The sequence below is a fragment of the Pterocles gutturalis genome, unplaced genomic scaffold (assembly GCF_000699245.1).
Source record: "Pterocles gutturalis isolate BGI_N339 unplaced genomic scaffold, ASM69924v1 scaffold25574, whole genome shotgun sequence".
Taxonomy (NCBI): Eukaryota; Metazoa; Chordata; class Aves; order Pterocliformes; family Pteroclidae; genus Pterocles; species Pterocles gutturalis.
Genome location: NW_010131395.1, coordinates 1 through 20,255, shown reverse-complemented (window position 1 = coordinate 20,255; position 20,255 = coordinate 1). Strand labels below are relative to the sequence as shown.

The 20,255-nt window shown below is 37.5% G+C and overlaps 1 protein-coding gene across 1 annotated transcript; it reads right to left on the bottom strand.

Moving 5' to 3' along the window:
- Positions 1-6,445: 6,445 nt before the first annotated feature.
- ALG12 (ALG12, alpha-1,6-mannosyltransferase) lies at positions 6,446-17,013 on the bottom strand. The gene is made up of 9 exons (XM_010080600.1): positions 16,786-17,013; positions 16,502-16,634; positions 15,815-15,988; positions 14,258-14,452; positions 12,867-12,970; positions 12,153-12,376; positions 11,251-11,420; positions 10,981-11,056; positions 6,446-7,358 (listed from the first exon to the last, which is right to left on the bottom strand). Exons 1-9 carry the CDS (start codon positions 17,008-17,010, stop codon positions 7,127-7,129), a joined length of 1,533 nt encoding a protein of 510 aa, XP_010078902.1. The 5' UTR covers positions 17,011-17,013; the 3' UTR covers positions 6,446-7,126.
- Between the last annotated feature and the right edge of the window lie 3,242 nt (positions 17,014-20,255).

Genomic DNA, 20,255 nt, shown 5'->3' with positions numbered 1-20,255 from the left:
GCTATCAAGAATCAGCATTTCTTTATTCTTCTAGGGTTAAATGAGAACAGCGTGTGTTTTTTCTGCAGTAATAAAACAGTTTGTTCTAGTTTATGTATAGTTCGACTAGGTGAGTTTGAAGCAGCTTATTGGGAAACACATTTAAATGGTTACTGGTTAATTATTATCTCAATTTTTTCCCCTACATTTTAACTATGAATGTAACCTTGACCTCTGTAAAGGAGATGTTTAGTCTCTCCAAACCAATAGAGAGGGGGGTAGAGGATGAAGAAACTTTTTTCCTTCTTCTTCTTCTTTTTAAACAAGTGATACAATTTTCACTCAAGGCTTGAGTGTAAATACAGCCTTTGGCTTAAAGCATTGTAGAGCCACTTCATACCTGCAGGAGTGCTGTCAGTCAACAAGCTTACCTGAAAATCCCAGTTCTAGAAACGATCAGCTGGGCTCCTCTTTACTGTAGCTCCTATGTAACTCTCATGTGGAAAGTTCAAGTGAGGGCATTTTGTAGCTCCCAGTTTGCATCTTGTTCATATGGATACTTAATTGCATAGTTATGCTTTTTGTTAAAACTTTTCCTGAGAGCATGAGAACTAGTCACTAGTTTTAAAAGTAACATTTTATCATTTAATCTACTTTATTTGAAACTGCAATTTCGTTTTTTCTTAAGGGCTTAATTCGTAAGACCACAGTGTTTCAATATCAGCTTGGCTAAGAATTAATAATTACGTTAGAAAATTTTTTAAAGATAATATGCAGACCTAAAAGGCCTTAAAATAGAAACATGTAATTCCTAAAAAATTAAATAAAAATAGGAGAGACTGAAAGCACAAAGCTGCTATTTTTTGGATGTAAGCCTTGCTCCTTCTATAGGAGTTATGGGAGCATCTCCGTCTTCAGTTCAGGCACTGCTGCCTTTGAGAAGTGAATGACACCAAAAGACGGGCTGAAAGCTTTCGTCGAAGTATTGAGGTAAGTTATTGAGGGGGGGGGGGGTTCTATTGGGTTTACTTTATTATTTTTAATATAAATTCTTAGCGCTTATTAAGACTTTAATTTTTTTCCACCCTTCTCATATTTGTAATGTCTAGAAAACTCCCTTATTACCCTCTCTGACTGTAATAAAGCACAAACTCTGTTAACAGGGGGAGTTCTCATCAAGCTGAGTTTGTGCTGGAACAATCCCTGCAGCACCAGACGGTTCCCTAATGCATAATGATATGGTGAACCTGCAACAGTGTATTTATTTTATTTAAACAGTTAATTTCAGTACATTAACAACTTCAGAAATCTAGTAAGCAGAGATCCCTCTCTGACTGTAATAAAGCACAAACTCTGTTAACAGGGGGAGTTCTCATCAAGCTGAGTTTGTGCTGGAACAATCCCTGCAGCACCAGACGGTTCCCTAATGCATAATGATATGGTGAACCTGCAACAGTGTATTTATTTTATTTAAACAGTTAATTTCAGTACATTAACAACTTCAGAAATCTAGTAAGCAGAGATTTTTTTTTTTTTATTTTATTTAAACAGTTAATTTCAGTATATTAACAACTTCAGAAATCTAGTGAGCAGAGATTTTTTTTTTTCCTCTTAGCATAAAAAGTGTAGGTGGTACTAAAGATGATACTTTGTGTCATCGTAAGAATCTTGTAGCTTTTGCTTCTTTTAAGGGTAGGCAGGTGTAGCAACTAATTACACACTGCAACAAGAAATATTTTGTAGTACTAAATGTATGAAGGGAAACAAGTAGAGATCTGCAACAGCCTTTTCAAAGAACTCCAGTCTTGAAGAGCATATAATGGAAAGTATCTAAGGAGGTCTGTATTAAGCTCTGGAAACCTGTGAGCCCCCATTGCCCCCTTCCATTTGGCCTCTTTCACTACCAGCCAAGTAAAAGTCAAGTAAACCTGTTCGGCTGCAGAATTTGGCCAGTGAGCATTTACTAGGAATACTCATAGCCTGTCCTTGCTCCCCAAAAGCAGCTTCTGTATTTACAAAAAACCAAAATCTCAATCTAGAACAGTTTAATTTCTAGCAAAAAGGTGTGAGTGATTAAATGTAGATACAGATGACAAGCTCAAAGTAGATGTTTGTTGAGAGATCTGTCCCTTTAAGTATCATTTTTTTCCTGCCACTATATAGAGCTGACCATAACAAACTTGCATTTAGATATCTCCAGACACAGGAAAAAGAAACATATAATTAGCAAATAACACCTTCTAATTACAGATTATTTAGATTTTATAAACTAAGCATTTTAGTGTTTCCACAAATATATTAATCCTTTGCTTTATTCTTAGCAACACAGCAAAGTGATTCTTTACCTTCTTTGTTTCCTTGCAAAACTGACCCAAACCTGCGTTGTTTCATAAAATGAGTAAGCCAGCCAGGACAGTAGCCACAGCGATGTCCCCAGCTCGGGTCTATCACCTTGGCTTCCAAGAGCTAACCTATGCCTAAGCAGTTCCTGGGTTGTGGGGTTTTTTTTGGTTTTGTTTTTTTTTTTTTTGTATGAACAAATTTCTTCCAATTTGATTTAAAATGACAGTTTTAAAGGCAAAGATGGGCTCTATTTCAGACAGTTTTTACCTTTTACTTGACATAACTGGACACAAATCAAGCCTTGGTACAGAACCAAGGGTAGTTGCAGCTGAAATAAAGCAGAATTGGTGAAAGAATGCATGCAATAGTAAGATGCAGAATTTCAGGCAAAACACTGGCTGTCCTTGCTATCATAAACAAAGGTCTGAAATGAACAATCAAACGTAGTTGTAGTTGCTCACGTTGATGTAAAGGGCTGTTATCAAGTAACTAGTTGCATACAAAATGGATCAATTACATTTAGGAATTCTACATATTTAAATAAAAAAACAAGAAAAACCTTTGTCATTTAACTTCAGGAATTTTTGCAAACACCCTTTTAATCTTCTGTGTCATATGTTAAGCAGATAGGGATACATTTCATTTAAGACATAGCTGAGACTAATTATGTAACCAGCTAACTGAGAAGGCTGCGGCTAAACAGTCTTGCTTAGGTCGGTGATAAACTCAGCTGGTGGTTTTCTTCTTTTCTTGCAAATAGAAAGTCATTTGTACAAGAAAGACTCTTTGAATACTGAGTTACAAGGAAGCTCGAAAGGGAGGTAGTGGAGTATTTACTAATGAGCACAGGTAATAAAGTGAGAAAGACAGCACAAGAGTTCTGTAGAACTCCATACTGTCACGTATGAAAAGGGGCTCTTGGATGCAAGGGAAATGCGCCCACATGCATTGAAATTGAGATACAGCAAACGCGTGCTTAAATCTTCTATCACCTTTCAGGCTCCTAAGCATTATGGAAAGAACTAGAAGTATTCAGGAAGATAGGAATCGTCCTAGAACAGTTGTGGTTAGAGAGGCAGCACACTCTCAGTCTTGTTTGCCCCAACGTGTACGCAGTCTCACCAAGGGGATGTGTGAAATGGCCAGGGAGTGAGAAGAGGGGGTGTGATTGGTGTTTCAAAATGTGTTATGCAATTACATCGTGTTGCATCTGATGGCTGACATGAAGTGGGTGGCCAAAGGAAGAACCTGAGACACATTCTGGCTTTTCTCAGTGTTAACAGATAAATGTATTTTATGTCAGATCCAACACAACCATTCTCCAGATCCTCTCACCCTAAACTCACTCATGAGAAAGACCCATAGCAAGTGCTTAGGGCAGGTATAAGGTAAATACAGCTTGATATTTTTTCCCAGATCTGAATGTTGTTTCTTAGAGACTGTGAACTGGAAGACGTTTCCTTGATCTTCGGTTCTTTTAGTTCCTGATGGGAGAGTGATCTGTTTAACCCTGTTTTGAAGCAGCTTTCACTTCCAGCATCTAAAAATCTCTATCAGTGAGTTCCACAACTTTTTTAATGCAATTACTTTATTTAGTTTTACAACATAGGGTGTCTTAAATCTCAGGCTATGAGACTGATTATTCACCATCTCTGGGTGAAATGACATGGTGACATCATTTCTTAGCCTTGCTCTTTACAGGAACAAATATTGCTTGTAAGAAGTCAAACTTCAAAAGGCAATGCATGATTCTATATAACAGTTGACCTTTGGGGAGTTTAACAAGACGTAAAATCTATCTCATTGTACAGCAGCATGATATATGTTAAATGCATTTTATTTACCAGTCCATTCTGTGTTTAAATGTCACAGATATAACAATTTATAGATAGACTGTACTCTGTCTTTTGCTTTATTCAGGTTCATTCAACCCTCTATTATTTGAATGTGCTCATGCTATTTCTGCTTTTTTTAAGAAAAGCTGTACTCTGAGCTAGGATTGCTTGCAATCAGTAATGTCGAAAGGAATTTTTCATTTAAGAACTTGAATAGTCATGAGAAACTTATGAAAGTCCCTTCAAAAATTACACCAAGTAAGTTTTCAGTGTGTTTCGCTTACCTATATCACTCATGCAGTAGCTTGAGGCTTCTCCCTGTGCCCCCCACTGCAGAAGAAGTTGTTATACCCCACTTCAAGTTTGTAGAACACTTCCTTAATGCCTGCTTTTATATATGGGAACTTTAAACCCACACTTTTTCTTCCATGCAAGTAGACTGAATATTAATCTTTAAAGGAGAAAATAAGCTCTATGTTTCTTGTGGAGCTAAAGAAAGACAACCCAGGCCTTAGTGATTAGAAGATTCATTTAAGAGAAAGGTGAGATTGCTTCAGTTTCCATTCAAAGGACTGTTGACTGAAAGCAGCCTTTGTGGAAAAACTGCAGTAGTCTTCATCCCAGGGTGACAGCTGCCCCTTCTTATTCTGGGTGGGGACTACTATAATATCCATGTCCTGTGTTGGAGGGGGTTACCCATGCTGTCACACAAGTCATACAGCTACTGGTGCTTTGGTGCTGCATGCACTGCATGGGTGCCCTTTGTCTACAAAACCAAAGAGGTGTGCATCTTAAAACTAAGCACTTCAAGAGCCCCATAGACAGAGCAAGCCACAACAGGACCTAAATAACCTTAAGCCACTTAAACTGAAATCCGGTATCTCCTGTTTCCTTGTACGCATTTTACCTTTCTCTACTCCACAGAAGTACACTGAACAGGCCAATTTGAGCTGATACCTTCTCTTGTCAGCAGCAGTGTGGCTGGGAGCTGTAGTACACCCTGCTGCTACTGCTGAGCACCACCCCTAGTGTAAGCCCAACTGGTGGCATTTGGATATCAGGACCAAAGTCTGTGGAAGGACCTAGGCACCTAAGCATGTCTCGCCTTCAGCAAGATTAAACTCTTCAGCTGCCTCATGTCCACATATTGTGCCACTTCAGGCATTAGCTTAAAATTCCTGTTACAAGCAAAATAGCCATATGCTTTCTCTGTAGTTAGTAAAAGCAAGTTTCTGCAGAGGCATTCTGACAACCAGGGATTTGGAAAGCTGGAGTAACTATACACCTAGCTTCAGCAGTGCAGACGTTTGTCTATGCTCAGGCAGGACAAATTTTAGTTTATGTTCTTGAGTTGTAGATTACAGTGTGGGGAATTTACGTAAAGCCAATGATTAGACTTAACATAAGAGCCTACATCCTTACTCAAAAGCTTTCCTTTGTATTGTTCCAAATTCTCAGCTATTTGCACATGTACTTCCTTCTGTCTCAGGTGAAGTGTTTGATGTTCAAATTAGCTCTGGAGGAAGCGAGTTTTCTTCCAAAGACAAGTCAAATAGATAATACTTGGGTGATTTAAATTTCAAGAGCAGACAGAGACTGGACTAACATGTTCTGCAGGTTGCCTTTGCCAAATCTGCTCAGGGTGAGGAAGCCTGCACCCTGGCAACAGCCACCCAGCGGGAAGCAGGCTTCACTCCACAAGATTAGTTCCTCTGATACATAATATAGAGCATAAAAAGAAAACATTGTCCTAAAAAAAAAAAAATTGAAACATACACAGGTAAAGGTAGCTCCTGTATGAAGCACACTTCAAGAGTAAAAAAAAAAGAAAAACCCACACCAAAAAAAACCCCAAAGAACCACAAAACCAAACCATTTTGTTTAGCAAGAATTTTTTACTTGAGTCTTCAGTCAGCAAGGAATAGTTTTCTGCCCATTATTTCAGCAATACTGATTTTTTTTTATGCTAATGATAGAGCTCTTGATATTACAACTGGCCCTAACCAAAATTCCAACTTTTTTCCCTTACTTTACCTCTTAACTTGTTCCATTCAGCAATCGAGGCAGACAACCTTAACAAAAACATCTAATAAAAAAAGAGACTACAGAGCATGCTATCTTATTCTACTTTATAGAATGCAACACATGGCACATGAGATTATTCCTTTCCAAAAGGACTACTTAATAAAAAAAAGTAAAACAGCACCTATCTTCTTAAAGTGTATTCAAGGGAATATTTCCAAAGGTGAATTTTTGCACTGCAAATTAAGATTATTTTTTAAATTATTTTTCCTGTGAAATCCAAGGTGCTGCTTATTCATGAACTGTTGGAATAGCCATCCTTTAATACTCAAATCTGTTATAAGACAGTGCTTGTCAAGAGGTCCAATGGCTTCTTAAGTGAATCTTTCACTTTAATTAGTTTGGTAGCCTCAAGGGTACAATTAGGTCTTCCGATGAAGCTACAATGAATATGGCTTTCCTACGCTGATAATATCATAAAGTTTCACACAGGCAATCTGACAATTGATGGGGTTACAATCCTACAGATACATCAAGTAATACATCTTTGCACACATAGATTACATATCAAATTATTGCTGTAGCACAAACCTGTTCCATTATGTATCTTATATAGGACAATTAGGACATACCTGTGCTACATTATGAAACAGCTACCCAAACCAAGTCAACAGGTTTTACTTAATACCACTGAACTTGTAGGTAGTCCCTCTCAAACACAGCTAACAATACAACTCAGTATTTGAGTATATACTGACTAGGAATGCAATGCAATATTTATGTAAGAAACAGGACTGAGCTAAATACCGTACATAAATATCAGTACAAAGGTTTTCCGTGCCTTTCCACAGAAGCTGAATTGCAGTGTTGGAATGACAATTTGCTTCTGCCTCAGATTATTCAGTCATCAGCAAAATTACATCAAAAGACTTACTTAAAATTCACAGTCAAGATGATAGAGGAAGTCTTTCCAACAGTACTAATTTTGGTTTCAAGTTTAAAGTAAAAGGAGGTAGCGCAGTAAGGTTCAACCCAATTTTACTGATGCCAGGTATATTTGCCAGTGGCCTGTGGGTTGTCTTGTAATGTGATATTTGAAGAGGGTTTGTTTCCATCAGGATGTGTGTGTAAGAAAACATCAATTGGTCTCCTGGTTTAACATCTTCTCTTTTGTCATACCTGTAATGAATAAAGAAGGCTTATTTACATTCCTCTCTTTACATATTTAACATCTCTATTATCGCAAGGGCATGTAGCATCCAAGATGAAACACAACAGGAAATGTAGCATCCTCAGTTATATCTCAATTAACTAGTAGTGGAGAAGGAAATAGTATTTTTGAAGAGTTTAGGGAGCCAGTCATTCCATGCAAGTCTTTCTGCTGCTATTGTGATATAAATCAGGACTCCTACAAAATTACTCACTAGTTCTCTATTTGAGTTTGGTGGAAAAAAGACTGTAGAAAACTGGCCTCATTTTTAAGTTTTACTCTGTAAGAGTTGTGGTTTGAATAAGTGTGAGTTTTTTTGTTTGTTGGTTTTTGGTTTTGTTTTGGTTTTTTTTGTCATTTGTTTGGAGGTGGGGGTGCCTTTTTTAATTAATAAAATGTTATGGGGTACTTTAGCAGAAACCTCTCTCTTCTGGAAATCATACATTAAAGCAGGAGCCTCAGAGAGCAGGGAGAAGACCTCCTTGAACACTGTAGGAAAGAAAGGACAGCCTGGCAAATATAGTATTAACTTGGCACTTGTTATTTCTGGGTTCAGTTCCCTGATCTACTACATGTTTGGGCAGGTCACTTTGGGTAGGTCACTTCGGGTCAGCTTTTATAAACCTGTTTGGGTACCTAAATATATATATAAATTATATATATAAACTTTTATATAAAAGTAACTAGGGAGTTCTAAAACTACTTAACATGTACACTTGCCGTGATTTCTTAAAAGGAGTTATATTCAGTCAAGCCATAGAGGAAATTTACAGGATGAGAAAAGAAGTGACCTAAGCATTTGTCAGGGATGTGAAAGATTTAGGTTCAACCACTCTCTGTCTTGATGTAAGCCCAGAACTGAAGTTTGTTATCTCTCAGAGCTGTATGAACCTCTTTAATCCCTCACTGTCTAATGAAGACAGTGATCTACTTTGCAATAGTAATTTATTAATTCACTGAAGAGAGTCAAGTGAAATTCATAGCCTGAGAGTTAGGATGCTTATACTGGACATGGCAGCCTGATTAAATTCTAAATCCAACAACTTCAAAGGGAAAGAATAAGGTAAGTCCGCCTCAAAACACTCTGTAGACCACTGTTTAGTGTACTTCCAAAAGTGGGAGACCTGGACTCAAATCTTTGCTCTATGTTCCAGAAAAACATTCTACACTAATGCTGGGTAACAGTCCAGAAAAGAGGGGTTAAGATGGATGTTATTTACCTTTAGTTTGTTTACAACAAGACAGCCTTAGGCATCTAACTATACAAGAGCATCCATGCTTTATAACCCAAGTGAAGAGCCGTGCCCAGTTCTTCATCCCTTCTGTGAACTGTTTCCTACCAGCGTTTGGAGCTCCTATTCTTAGAGACCCAATTCCCCCCACACATTTCACAAGCAACTTACACAAGGCTGTAGCTTTTCTTACAGCCATGGACACTGATAGGGAAGTGGTACAATCTCAACCTTACATACTCTTAAATGCACCTAGGAGTAAATCCAGGCTGTATCTTTTGCCACATTATCTTTGCAGACCTGGCCTCTCATCTGCCTGAATTTTCTGTGAAAAACTGAAAACAATAATCTCAATTTATATTTTTACAACACTCCCTGACATACCGCTCATTAACATTTAAGATATTTAAAACAAGTACCCTACAGCAAACTAGAGGATTTGTGTGGACTGTTAGCTAAAATTCCGGCAACCCAGAACAGACCCCAGGCTGACAGAATCCAGAGGTGTCAATAAATATACCATCTAATGTAGAATGAAGACTTATCACACTGAATAAGTGCTTTCTTCTTCTTCTAAAAAAAAGAAGTATGCTAATTTCATCTGCTATTTTCAAAAAGATCACAGTACCACTTATGATGGTACATGCATCCAAACTGGCAGAAGCAATGGCATACTTCATAACAACCTTTACCAATGACTAATTTTGTATTTTCTTCATCAGCAAATAAAGGGCTTTTCATCTGGCTGCAAGCATTTCTGAATTTTATTATTTTAAAATACTTTAAGCTTACACAGCATATTCATTTCTGGTTCAAAGAGACTGCACTAATTGAAGACAAGATTATAACACCTGTCCTGTGTAAGAATCTGCATCAAGCTTCTTTCAATCATCCTTTGAAGAAAAATAATGCATCACCTGCATTTTTCTTGAGGCAAACAGGTCTAATCTGAGTGCACCACTGAAAGCTGTTAACTTTAAGACACTTTTATTTACGGATTGTAGTTATTCTGATGAATCAACAGCCTTCATAGCCACTCCATCCATAAATCTGTTTTCACCTGATGTCTACAGTCTATGAAGATGGTAAATTAGTTTTCACCCATCTGACAGACTGTCACTTTTCTGGATAAAGAGAAAATGGACAGCTGGTGCCACTAAACTTTGCACTATTGTGCCGTCAAAGGGGTAGTCCTGTGTACGATGCTCAGTTGTGGATTTTGCCTGATTTTTTATGTGAAATTTTATGATAAATCAGCCCTCCCTTGATGCTTTTTATGACGAGTAAAAATCAAAGTGAGAGACACAAACTGGTCTGTAGCTGCAACACTGAAACATCCATCAGTGACAGGGACATTAGTCATTGACCTTCCAATCCCACTACACTACAGCCTTACAAGCCCAAAACAATCTAAAAACCCACTACCTAAAAAGAAGATAATTGAAATTAAGCACTGTATTTAGAGTAGTGTGTGTACTTCAGTAGATTCAAAAAACAGACTGGAACATTTTAGCTATCATCTGTGTTCTGTCACTTGTACTCTTGTAGTTTAATGTCTCCTCCTGACTGTTAATGGCTTAAGACTTCCTCTAGACTTAACACGCAAAAACCAATTTGAAATTAGCATTGGATTGGTAGCTGTGAAGAGGCTGGCCTAAGTATCAGAAAGATGCCTTTTTCTTGGACTGCATCCTGAAAAGCAAACAATGCCACCCCACAAATGTCTCCTACTATTCATTTAAATATTCTGATTCTTAAGACTGTACATTGCTCCTGGTCATGGTAACAAAGCACGCAACTGCTTTCTCTCAGAGCTAATGTGACCTACAGCACGTAACAGCAGCTTCAATGCCATCTATGTGAACGATGTTCCACATAAAAATGGACTTTGCATATTAATACACAGATAAGCCTCACAATGCCACACATCATTTAAAAGCAAACAAAATGAGACAATACCCCCACAATTTTATACACCGTTCTGCCACAAGCAGAAAAACGTTCATCTACAGCTGTGTTTTACAAGATCTAGTGAGGTATCAAATGCAGCTACATTAAGATATTGAGTGTTTTAGTAAGCTAACAACTTTTTGCCCTGTTTCTGATGTCTTTAAAAGATTCAATGCTATTCAGGCAAACGAGAACCAACCAAAACAATCAAAGAACACTGCAGTGCTCCACTTCAGAAATGGCAGCACTGCATACATCAAAATTCTCTGAAGACTCACATTGTTCTTGACCTAGCTTAATAAATATGCTATACCAGAAACCACATCTGTGATGCTTGCCCCTGTACATATACAGGAAAGGAAAAAGCAGGTTCCTGTCTTCAGATCAAAATACCTTGCTCGTAACATACCTCCAATCTGAATTAATTTCTAGAAACCGAGAAACTCCTGTTTGCGCTGCAGCCACATCAATATGAACAGAGACATCTACATAAAAAGAGAACAAAATACAGTTTCAAAATTCTTCCAAGAACACTCCAACTAATAAGATAACAAAATAGTAACAGAAAAGATGCATGTAAATAGTGTGAAGTAGTACCATCCAATACATGTAAAGCTATACCAGCAAAAAAACGTGCAATTGAAATTAGGCAAACATACCTCAAATCGGCTTTACATACCTGCTGTTGAAGGTACCAACTCATGCAACTTCTGAATTGCCACTCCTCCAGGATAATTGAAATGTGAAACATACAACGATGTTCCTGAATAAGCAGCATTAACTACAAGATGCATTATAACAAAAAAGGATCCAAGTCTGTACAGCCAGGATTTCCGGTAGTTATTCAGACTGTTGAGAGGGAAAAAATGAGTAAGAATAAACTGTTGTTTCTCCTTCATATGGTCATTGACTATTGTGACAGAACTTTTATGAAAATTCCACCACTAGATAATAGAGATTAATGTGAACTTTATTACAATCATGTATGGAATGCATTTATTATCCATTTCAAAAAGACTAGCTTCCAGTGACATTTAAATTAGAATATTCTCATTAATAAAGGTAATACAAGCTCATCAATAAAGCTAAGTATTTCTGTGTTTAAAACCTTTAGCTATGAATGTATTCTCTTTCAAAAAAGTTCAGAATTTAACCTCAATTTGTTTACTCAATATGCCGAAGTTTAACTATTTAATACACACTCCGTATTTCATGAGCCCCACCTGTATATTGAACTGTCTCCTAACATAAGTTATGTTAACAACATAGTAGTACACTGGAATGTGTCTTTCTCTGGTGGATAAAATAAACTGAACTGTAATGGCATAACAGTAAAATCAGGGCTCTGTTTTCTTCAGCCTCAGACTTGCCAAATGATCCTGTCAAATAATTTATTTTTTCTTTGTCTCCATCTCCCTGATCAGTCAAATTGGTACAATGATCCAGACCTCCAGATATATAAAGATCTCAAGACAATCCAGATTCCAAAATGGAAAGAAGCGCATAAAAATAGTAATAACAGTTTTGCTTTTTTGCATTTTCAGAGAAAAAAAAAAAAAAAAAACAGATTTTTGAACTTACATTCGCGAGCACATCTTAGCAGCCACTATGTTGAAGACAGGGAAAGTATATATGATAAAACGCAGCTCTTTGTGTGGGAGGAATGAATACAAGAAAATAAAGCCCAGTGCTGGCAAAAGTAATATCCGAGTTCTCTTTTCTGTTACACCTAAAGGTACAAATATGATGCTGCATCCCAAAGCACGAGGCAAGGCTGAATAGAAATACCACAAGAAGGGGGAGGTCTTCAAGGTGAAAAGGAGAGTTAAGGATGCTTTCACTGCTAACAAGTAACAATTCTTTACAGTAGTACACCCAAACTTTGCAAATATGCAGTACACTTTTTGTATATCACATCCTTCCAGGCATTTGGTTTCCTGCCTTATCCTTTGAGAAACAAAAGCAGTTGCCTAACTACATTTGCATCACCGAATGGAGGCAAATCAAATGTCGCTAATGATGGGCAACATGAAAAACCACAGGGAAGAAACCTGGCTTTACACTGGTAGAACGCAAAGAAGCAAGAAGAAGGAACAGTCAGCAGAGTAAAGTTTAAATTTATGCCAAGATCTAAGAAACAGACATTGCAGCTCTTCATAAGCTTCAAATAATGAAGTACTAGATGAAAAGTAGAATTTAACACCGTAACTGAGTCCCAGGAACAGGTTACATCAATTCTTTGCTTTGGCTGGTAGTGTTCAATAGATCTTTGACCTTGGACGCTTCAAAGGATACTCCCCAGTTGGAACTTTTGTTTAGAACTGTGTTATACCAAAGCACTTCCCCCTCAGGCCACACAAGTTGCCTCCAAAATAGAGAATCCACAGCAACCGTTAGCCCTAGAAGAATTAAAAAAAAATACAAATCCGCGTGAATTAAAAACTAGGGAAAAAGCAAACCAGAACATCCAATTTGCACATTTACTAATGAAATCAACATCAACTGGAACATGCATTGTAAGCCCCACCCAAAGCCACCAAGAAGGGTGAATCTGTCTGTCTTGCAGTGGAAATGCAGGGGAGGCAGGCACTTCTTAATAGAAGTCTTAACAGAAGCATGTTAGATGGGAAACTGATTGAGATTTGCCCCACTCCAACTCCAGGTGTGAAAAGCAGTGGCTTAATTAAAGTTTGTTTTACAAGAATAGAGCAGCATTAAATGTAATGAATGGTAAGAAACATGGGCTAACTTCAAATGGTACTAAATGGATTTTTATTGTAAAGCTGTAAGTTAAGAAAAACAATCTCTAGACATTTGCTACTATTTATTAGGTGGGAGGGAAGAAGGAGGATAAGGGATGAAAGGCAAAAGACAGAAGAGCTGCAAATCTGTCAGCCCCATCTCCTCCACTCAGCTCTATGAAAACTACTCTCATATTTAAGAGGTTCCAGACAAGGAACGGGAGGACCAGTGACTAAGTCCTGTTGGACCTCCAAACTCTTACACTGTGAGAAGGCACATGGCATTATCTTTAATTGTTTCTACTGCCCATGCTGTGGAAGGGACAGCACACTACCAGACGTCATCACCAGGCATCCGACAACAGCATTTTTAATTAGGTAGGCTAGCAGAGACGCTTAGAGTATTTACATGCGTATGCATGAGCCTGCCATAGATGGGTAGAGAAAAGGAGATTTTTCAACCTCTCTAGCATGGATAATCACTTAAGCTATTAAAATCAATGTAATAACAACACAGAGGTGAACTGTGACTCTCCCCACAACCCTCTTGCTCAGTATCCCTGTCACACTGTTGTGTTTTGTCCTGGGATTCAGCTTATCATCATGGCAATAGACAGTACAACTGATAATGGACATGTAGCTACAGCCAGGTACCAATTATACTGAAGTCAACTTGCACGTGTGAGCCTTTTTCAAACCAGGACATTATACTCTAAGTACCTAAACGCATGGGTCACAGTATCTTTCTACTGCTCTGTGAACACCTATTTCCTCACACTGAAATTTCTGAAGAAATAAATACCCTTCTCATATTACTAGCAAATAGAATCAAACAGGAAAAAAAAAAAAAGCCGTAAGGGCCAGGTCACTAGAGAAGTCAGTCAAATCTCTAGACTTGTGTTGAATTTAATATGCAGCATTTGTTTTTTCCAAGCAAACACTTACCTAAACAAAAAATTCCAGCAGGAACAGCATGGGAAAGCACCTTGAGAATGGAGATTCTTTTAGTTAATAATGTCACCAGGAGCATGAGGCCTAAGAATATGCAGAGCTCTGATCTGAAGACTATAATTGCCAAAGCTGAGAACCAAATGAATGGCCTTTGCTTTTGCTGTATCCAAAACGTCAATGCCAGGAGCACTGCAAAAAACAAATGAAGCACACCATCTGACCCACTGAGCTCTCCATTTTCTAAAGGGCAACACTTTTCTCAATGCTAGCATCTTGTTCCTCTAACTTCCCACCAATCCTCTCTTGGTCTTCCTACCATTTCTAGTCCAGAAGGTCTTCCTCTGTTAAGAGAAATGTAATGTGGAATAACGCACAAATTTCTACTGTTGATGCTTAAGTAACTAGAAAAGGTAGAACCACAGAAGAACACATAGGAACTCTTCTTAGACAGTATACTTAATAGCTTTGGAGGAAAAAATAAAAAATAAAAAAAACCTTAAAGGAATACTAAAAGCCTTTCAAACTATAATTCATAATTATTATTGCTCAGTATCAGCTGAAGAGTTAGTTTATTCTCTTGGCTGAGTATATCCTGTATTCATGATAACAATGACCCATTTCAAATATCAAAACAAGACTACAGACTACCCCTCAGGGAGAAATAAATTTGTGTAGCTAGCCGGAGACACACCGTATGTCTGCAAATGAAGTTGCCTCTACTTTTTCCACAGTTTAAATCCCATTATAACATTAACTACATAGTGAAGTGATCATGATCCTAAAGAAAATGTGTGCAATATTAATAGTAAAAAAACCTGCAACAACTTGTGTTTAATACCTGCAGGAATTATCTGAGAAGTTTATTACTACACAGTGTTTCTCTGACAGTTCAACTGCTTTTTGTTTTTCAGTTCTGATCTGTGTAAGTTCTTGCACCAACATCATTATTTTATTAGTTGAGCAACTTGCACTGAAGCATTAAGTGACTCGGCTAGTATCTGTCACATGTGGTTAATCTTCTCTTTCATCATCTCTAGGGAAAAACTGTATGTGTAGAGTAAGGTTTTGACTTTTTTTCAACCCTGCCTTTACTTTAAGTGTACAAACTGCTACCTTTGTAGGTAACTCCAGAAGAAGATGGAGATGTTGTGGTGGGAGTTTGTTCCACAGTCCCATGAGAAACATATTTCCTATGCAGACTAAATTAATGGATTTTTTTTGGAACTGCAGATGTACCTCCTGCCTTTTCAATAGCTCTATGTTTTATGCATCAGATATGGGTACTCAAACCTCTAGTTAATCAAAGACATCTGACAAACTCCACATATACTCAAGATTCAATGAAACTTGATTCAACAGTCATTGTAAGCATATATGGTAAAAAAAAAATAGAAAGAGAAATCACAACTGCTTAAGTTTTCTAGTCTTGTTATCACACAATTTAATCAAGCACATACATTAATTTGGTCTGACATATTTTCTGTGCTTTAACTACTAATACATTTGAGAAGAATTTTTATATTTTAGAATTATTCCTACGTGAATACTTACCAAAAGGAAGTGCAAACACATTAGGCAGGGTTCGTGTACAATAGAACATCAAATGAAACTGAGTAACAGTAATGAGGCAGAAGATTGTTGATGTAGTTGCTCCAAACTGCTTTCTAACTTCTTTCTGCAACTTCCATAATGTGTAAATCACACTGAGCCCCAAGCTTCCTCGGACTATCAGAAGAATAAAAATGGGAAATAAGAGTAATATCAGACAGATCCCTGATGAACCACCATGTCACATAACATAATGAGAAGTTATGAAGAATACTACTGATGATACCACAGTGTAACTCACTTCAAAGAAAACAAAAAAAAAACAAAACTTCCCGAGTAATTTTTCTATTTTAATCCACCTTTAACTTGTCTGACACTTGTGCATGAAGATCAGTGCTTCTATGCCCAAGTCAGAAGCGTACAAGGAAGTACACATGGGAGCGTATTCTCAAGATACTTGCTTTTTCTACACTGTATGACATTTGTTAGCACAGACTTTCTCTGTGCTGTTAGTTACCCCAAAGAGGGGGTGGAATCGCCATGCTGGCTCTAAGGACCTACAGTTTGAAAAATCTCTCATTAAGAATTTAATGTTTTAACCATTGATCCAAACACTGAACGTTACAATAACGTCACCAATTAGCCTAGTAGTAAAAACATCCCTATTCTGATGATTTAAAGTTCTCATACCTATCAGCTGAGAGTAAAACTTGGACATTCTTAGCACAGAAAGTACATATATAGCTGGGCTGGAAAGAGCAGCAATAAAAATTGGTCCAAGGAACGTTCTTGGGACAGCTCCAGGAAATTCATGATGGTCATACTGCAAAAAGGAAAATCTAAGTAAGATAGGCAAATCAGAAACAAAGAAAAACTGGGATAAATCACATTCACATTGCATTTATCCTATTCATACAGCAGGGAATTCTGATCTTTAACAGTGTCGAAGAAAGAACATAATCTTTCCCATTTACCTTATCCAAGTCCAGTTGGTGGTACACCACATCATGGATAGCTTGTAGATTAAAGCTTTCCTCCACTTTTGTAAAAGGACAGACAGTTAAATGAACAAAGGCCACAACAATTATCAGCAGCAGCAACGGGAAAGACCGTCCACTTGAGCTCCTCTTCTGACCCATCTTGGGTTTGAAATTCACATGGAATCTACTACTATTAAAAAGAAAACACATTAATAACATGACATGAAGCGTACAAGCAGAGGGATAATGCAAGGAAAATGTACTACAGTAGTGTAAAAGTTTAAAGAAAGACTAATAAATAAAATAATACATCTGATTATTTTTTATACATTCAATGAATTGAGTAGATAGCCAAAAACATATTCAGGCAGTATTTCAGGATTTATGCCACCTCCTACATATGCAAAGGTTTTAGTTTTCACCTAAAAAAACCTCAGACAACACAGACCCTACTTCAAGTATTTCCCTTTGCATTCCATACTGTCATCCCTGCCGAGAGAACCAACTCAATTACAACTGTGCTTTGTGGGAGACAGCTTTCTAATTCATTCTCACTTTAGTCACACGCTGGATTTTCACATGAACATACTCTCTCGTTTGTCTAGGACTCTGAAACCAGTGGGAGAGGAACCACGAGGATGAGAAATTGCTCAGAACTGAGTACTTAGATCTTTTGAGTTCGCCAGCTTGCCAGTAGCTAGGTCTGGACTCAGCAAGTGAAGCACAAATGCCCTTTGGCACCCACACCATGTGCCATTATGGCGTGAAATAGTCTGAACTCCATCCTTCACACTGCTACCCAGAAATGAAGGTTAGCTCTCCCTAGTGCTTAGTTTCACAACACCATGCTAACCCATTCTTATGTTAGTATTTATGATGTATTTTATCATCATGATAAAAACACGTGTCCAAGTGATGCCAGAGCAAATAAGGCACAGGCACTATCACGGGTAAACAGTTCATCTTTTCTGGTTTCAGATTATAAACCAGAAAAAAAAAAAAGTTATTTTCCATTACCATTTCCACCAAAAACATGGTAATCTATTTCATGTTCCTTTAATTTAAGCTTTCCACTTTTTTAAAGTTTGTAATTTAATAGAAGACAAGAGATTTTGGTTATTGTTATTCTCATCTATTCTCACAAAAACAAAACTTTAAAAATAGCACCTTTAAGGTACTACTGGGATTTGTTAGAGATGTTTTCTCCTACATTTTGGTCTAAATATGTCCATCAAACATGCAAGATAGTTGGCAGGTTTGCTAGGATTACTTGGCAACTGCCTCCTAGAGTCACCTTTTCCTGAATTGATGCTTGTCCAGCTCATTAGTAAAATTAGAGTGAGCTAATGTTCCTTATTGCCACAGCTAACACCAATAAATCCCGAAATTTGTGTAGGCTTGCATGTATCTGCCTATTGTTTTATATATTTCACTGATTGCTTTTTCTCACGATTGCCAAAGACAATCTGGGCTCAAAGACAGAGTTCTGTGCTAGATGTCCTTAGGATTTTTGGCTTGTTTTGTAATGTTAAGAGCTGAAATAAACACAGCAACCCAGGAAACACAAAGAAGTCTTTTAAACCTGTGCCTAGTATTACTTCTTTATGAGAACAGATAAAATGGGTTTTGCTACAACAGAATCCTTTTTCCACAGCAGTAGTAAAAGAGGCATGGGACTGCCATGAGGAGCACTTCAAGAAGTGTTTGGCAGGAATTAAACCTCTGCACAGGGCAATTTATCTGGTACAAATTCTTGATGCTAGAAAGCTCTCTGGCTGAATTCTTCCAGTAAATACAGGCACGTCTTTTGTTTCTGACCAAACTTTCTAGTAAGAAAAATAGACACTGAAGGATCAATCTACCGCTGCATACAGCAACACAAGCATTTGAGTAGCTTGTGTGTCATAGGAAGCAGCACATAACACACCAGCAAGGTAGGTATTCCTCACTCCCAATTCGTAGCTTCTTAACATTCCAGATATTTTATATTTTAGGATCCAGTGAAACCTTGTAAAAGGACCAAAGTGCCAAGAAGCTCTATTTTTTCCTTCTTAACTGTATAAGTTGTGTAATAAAGAGATGTTGCCTTCACCTACAAATATTGCATTCATTACGCTCTGACCACTCTACAATATAGCCTGCTCCTGATATCTTTAGCAGATCACCACATAAGTAATCAATGCTCAGCTTCCCAAACCAGAAAGACAGTGAAGCTACATCTCCCATACACAGTTTATCAAAAGGCTTTTTTTCATCTTGTTGACGCCAATCCTTTTGTATGCCTGAAGAAAGTAAGCTTGCCAGCATACTCATAGATTTTGAAGATAATTATATACATTATACATACTGAAATTCCCTGAAGGGAAACACTCTAGAAGATAAAAAAACCAAAGCATGAAGACAACATCTAGGTTTCCGAGATAAAGCCTAAAAAATTTAGTGGTCTTGTCAAGACTCAGGATAACATGCTCTGTCAAAAACTGATGCTGAGAAACCTCAAAATTCACATGGGATTTATCAAGACAAGTACACATTGAATTTGATGTTTAAAATAAATTTGCTATACAAAAGAAAAATACTTGCAAGTGCAACTTTTAATTGTAAATACCAAAAATGTATTAACAGATTTTTCACTTCATAAAAATCTTTTAATAACGAAGGTTAGAGGAATAACATAAGCAAATACAAATACTTTTATCCATCATTAGCATTCTGACAACTTTACAAGAGTCTTCTTCAGACCTGGACAAAATAGCCACATTTACTCTCCCTCTGATGTCTGCATCAAGACTGAAGTACAAAAGAGTGGAGACTTTCAACACAAGGAATCCACCCTTCCTGGGATTAAACTGGGTGAACACAGTTGGTTTTTTTTCTCACATTAAAAAAGGTTGAAACATTTTTACCAGAAGCAATTTCTTCTTTTTCTATACTTTTTCTGTGGATGTGTCATTAGTTCCAAGATTTTTTCCCTCATTAAAAGCCTACCACATTTGGCTCACATTTTTCAGGCACTCTTCCGTATAAATACGTTAAGAGTTTGGCAGCCAAACCGCATGGTGAATCTGTCTGCAGGGATTGCATTTCACTCCCTCACATGCTCTGTACGGAAACATGCGAGCAGAACCCCACCAAGAGCATCCCACCACGAGGTCTGCTCCCTTTTTAACCTGATCTAGATTTAGTAAAACTTATATTGTATTATCTTCAATTTTCATGTTTGTTTGGGTTTTTTTTCCCCTATGCTTTAATAGCTCTTCCAACTTTGCTCTAAAGCTAACTTCTGAATAAGGTCAGATTTAACCCTCGTACTTCCTGGGATTGCTTTTTCTTCTTTTCTAAGAAGGAACACGACAGTTGCTATCCTTATGCACACTTCCTCGTGAGCTTGGGGACTGGACAAAAAATAAAATTTTAAAAGTTGAGGCAGGAAACGAAGCTTGGGACACCACCAGCTATGAAGG